The sequence below is a fragment of the Silene latifolia genome, chromosome Y, assembly GCF_048544455.1.
Source record: "Silene latifolia isolate original U9 population chromosome Y, ASM4854445v1, whole genome shotgun sequence".
Taxonomy (NCBI): domain Eukaryota; kingdom Viridiplantae; phylum Streptophyta; class Magnoliopsida; order Caryophyllales; family Caryophyllaceae; genus Silene; species Silene latifolia.
Genome location: NC_133538.1, coordinates 13,502,963 through 13,504,400, shown reverse-complemented (window position 1 = coordinate 13,504,400; position 1,438 = coordinate 13,502,963). Strand labels below are relative to the sequence as shown.

Below are 1,438 nucleotides of genomic sequence, written 5' to 3'. Positions count from 1 at the left end.
GATACACCTTTTGTGTTTACTGATGAGTGTGTTAAGTCTTTTGACAGGATTAAACAAGCTCTTATCTCACCTCCTATAATCCGATCTCCGGATTGGAGTCTACCTTTTGCGATTATGTGTGATGCCAGTGACTATGCAGTTGGAGCTGTGTTGGGGCAAAAAAAAGATAAAGTGTTGCATGCTATTTTTTTTTGCAAGAAAATCAAGCCATATATTCATCCATATAGGGAATAAATGGCCAATCTTACAAAATGAGAACCACAAGTTTCAACTACTAACATCCATCTAGAGCTTCTACTATCTCACCCTCTTTGGAAGGGTGAGTTACATATAATAATCGTACTTTGACAAAATATTGAATACGCTGAACTACATAATCATAATGATGCTCTATTCCACTAAAGACCCTGGAATTGCGCTCCTCCCAAAGGCAATAAACAGCTGCACCTAGACAACTGGAGTACCATTTGGCCTTCCAATGCTTACAGGCTCTGCGGCCCGCAATCCAATGCATCTCCTTACTTAGCTTGACAGTCCTATTAGTGATTCTCAACCAAGTTAGGAGCTGTCTCCAAACCATAGAAGAATAGCTGCACTGAAAAAACAGGTGTTGATGGGTCTCATTATCCATCTTGCATAAAATGCAACGGTTCACAATATAAATTCCTCTAGTGTTTAACTGGTCAATGGTTGCCAGTTTCTTCTGCATAGCCATAACCAGAAAAACACTGTGCTTGGGAAGTAGAGCACGATTCCAAGCAACTTTAGCCCAACTTAAGGTATTACCACGCTGTCTAAATTGGTCATATAAAAGATGAAGCTGAAGACTACCCCTCCTAACACAACTCTCCAGCAGGACCTGAGCATTATCACCAGTGCCAGCCATAGCCAATAACTCGTCCCTAACCTGCAGAATACACCTCCAACTCTCAGAATGATTGCTTTTCTTCTGCATAGTCCATAAGTTCCCAGTTTTGATATTGTATGTGTAATTCTAAGTGACCCAGAAACCATCAGATTTTTTAATGAGTTCCCAAAGCTATTTGCAAATGACACATTTATTCCATGACAAAATTTCCTTGATGTTAAATCCCCCTTCCTGATAGGGAGAACAGCAAGATGCCCAACTTTTCATAATCAATTTCCTTTGTCCTTCCTCAGAATTCCAAAGAAAATTTCTACAAAACTTATTAAGTAGCCTGATCAAACCCTTAGGTAGCAATAGTGTTAAGCACCAGAATTGTTCAAGGCCAAAAATGACAGAATTAATAAGGCTAATCTTTCCTGCATATGATAGCTTATAATTAGACCAATGGTTTAATGCCCCCTGAACCTTGGATATAAGATCAGCAAACATAGCTTTATTAAGCCTGCCCTCATTAAGTGGTACTCCAAGGTATCTGAAGGGAAATGCATCTTCAGTATAACCAGTGACTCT

At 39.5% G+C, this 1,438-nt stretch overlaps 1 protein-coding gene across 1 annotated transcript; it reads right to left on the bottom strand.

Moving 5' to 3' along the window:
• Positions 1-274: 274 nt before the first annotated feature.
• Positions 275-955, bottom strand: LOC141627618 (uncharacterized). Its single transcript, XM_074440852.1, has one exon. It carries the CDS (start codon positions 953-955, stop codon positions 275-277), a length of 681 nt encoding a protein of 226 aa, XP_074296953.1.
• Between the last annotated feature and the right edge of the window lie 483 nt (positions 956-1,438).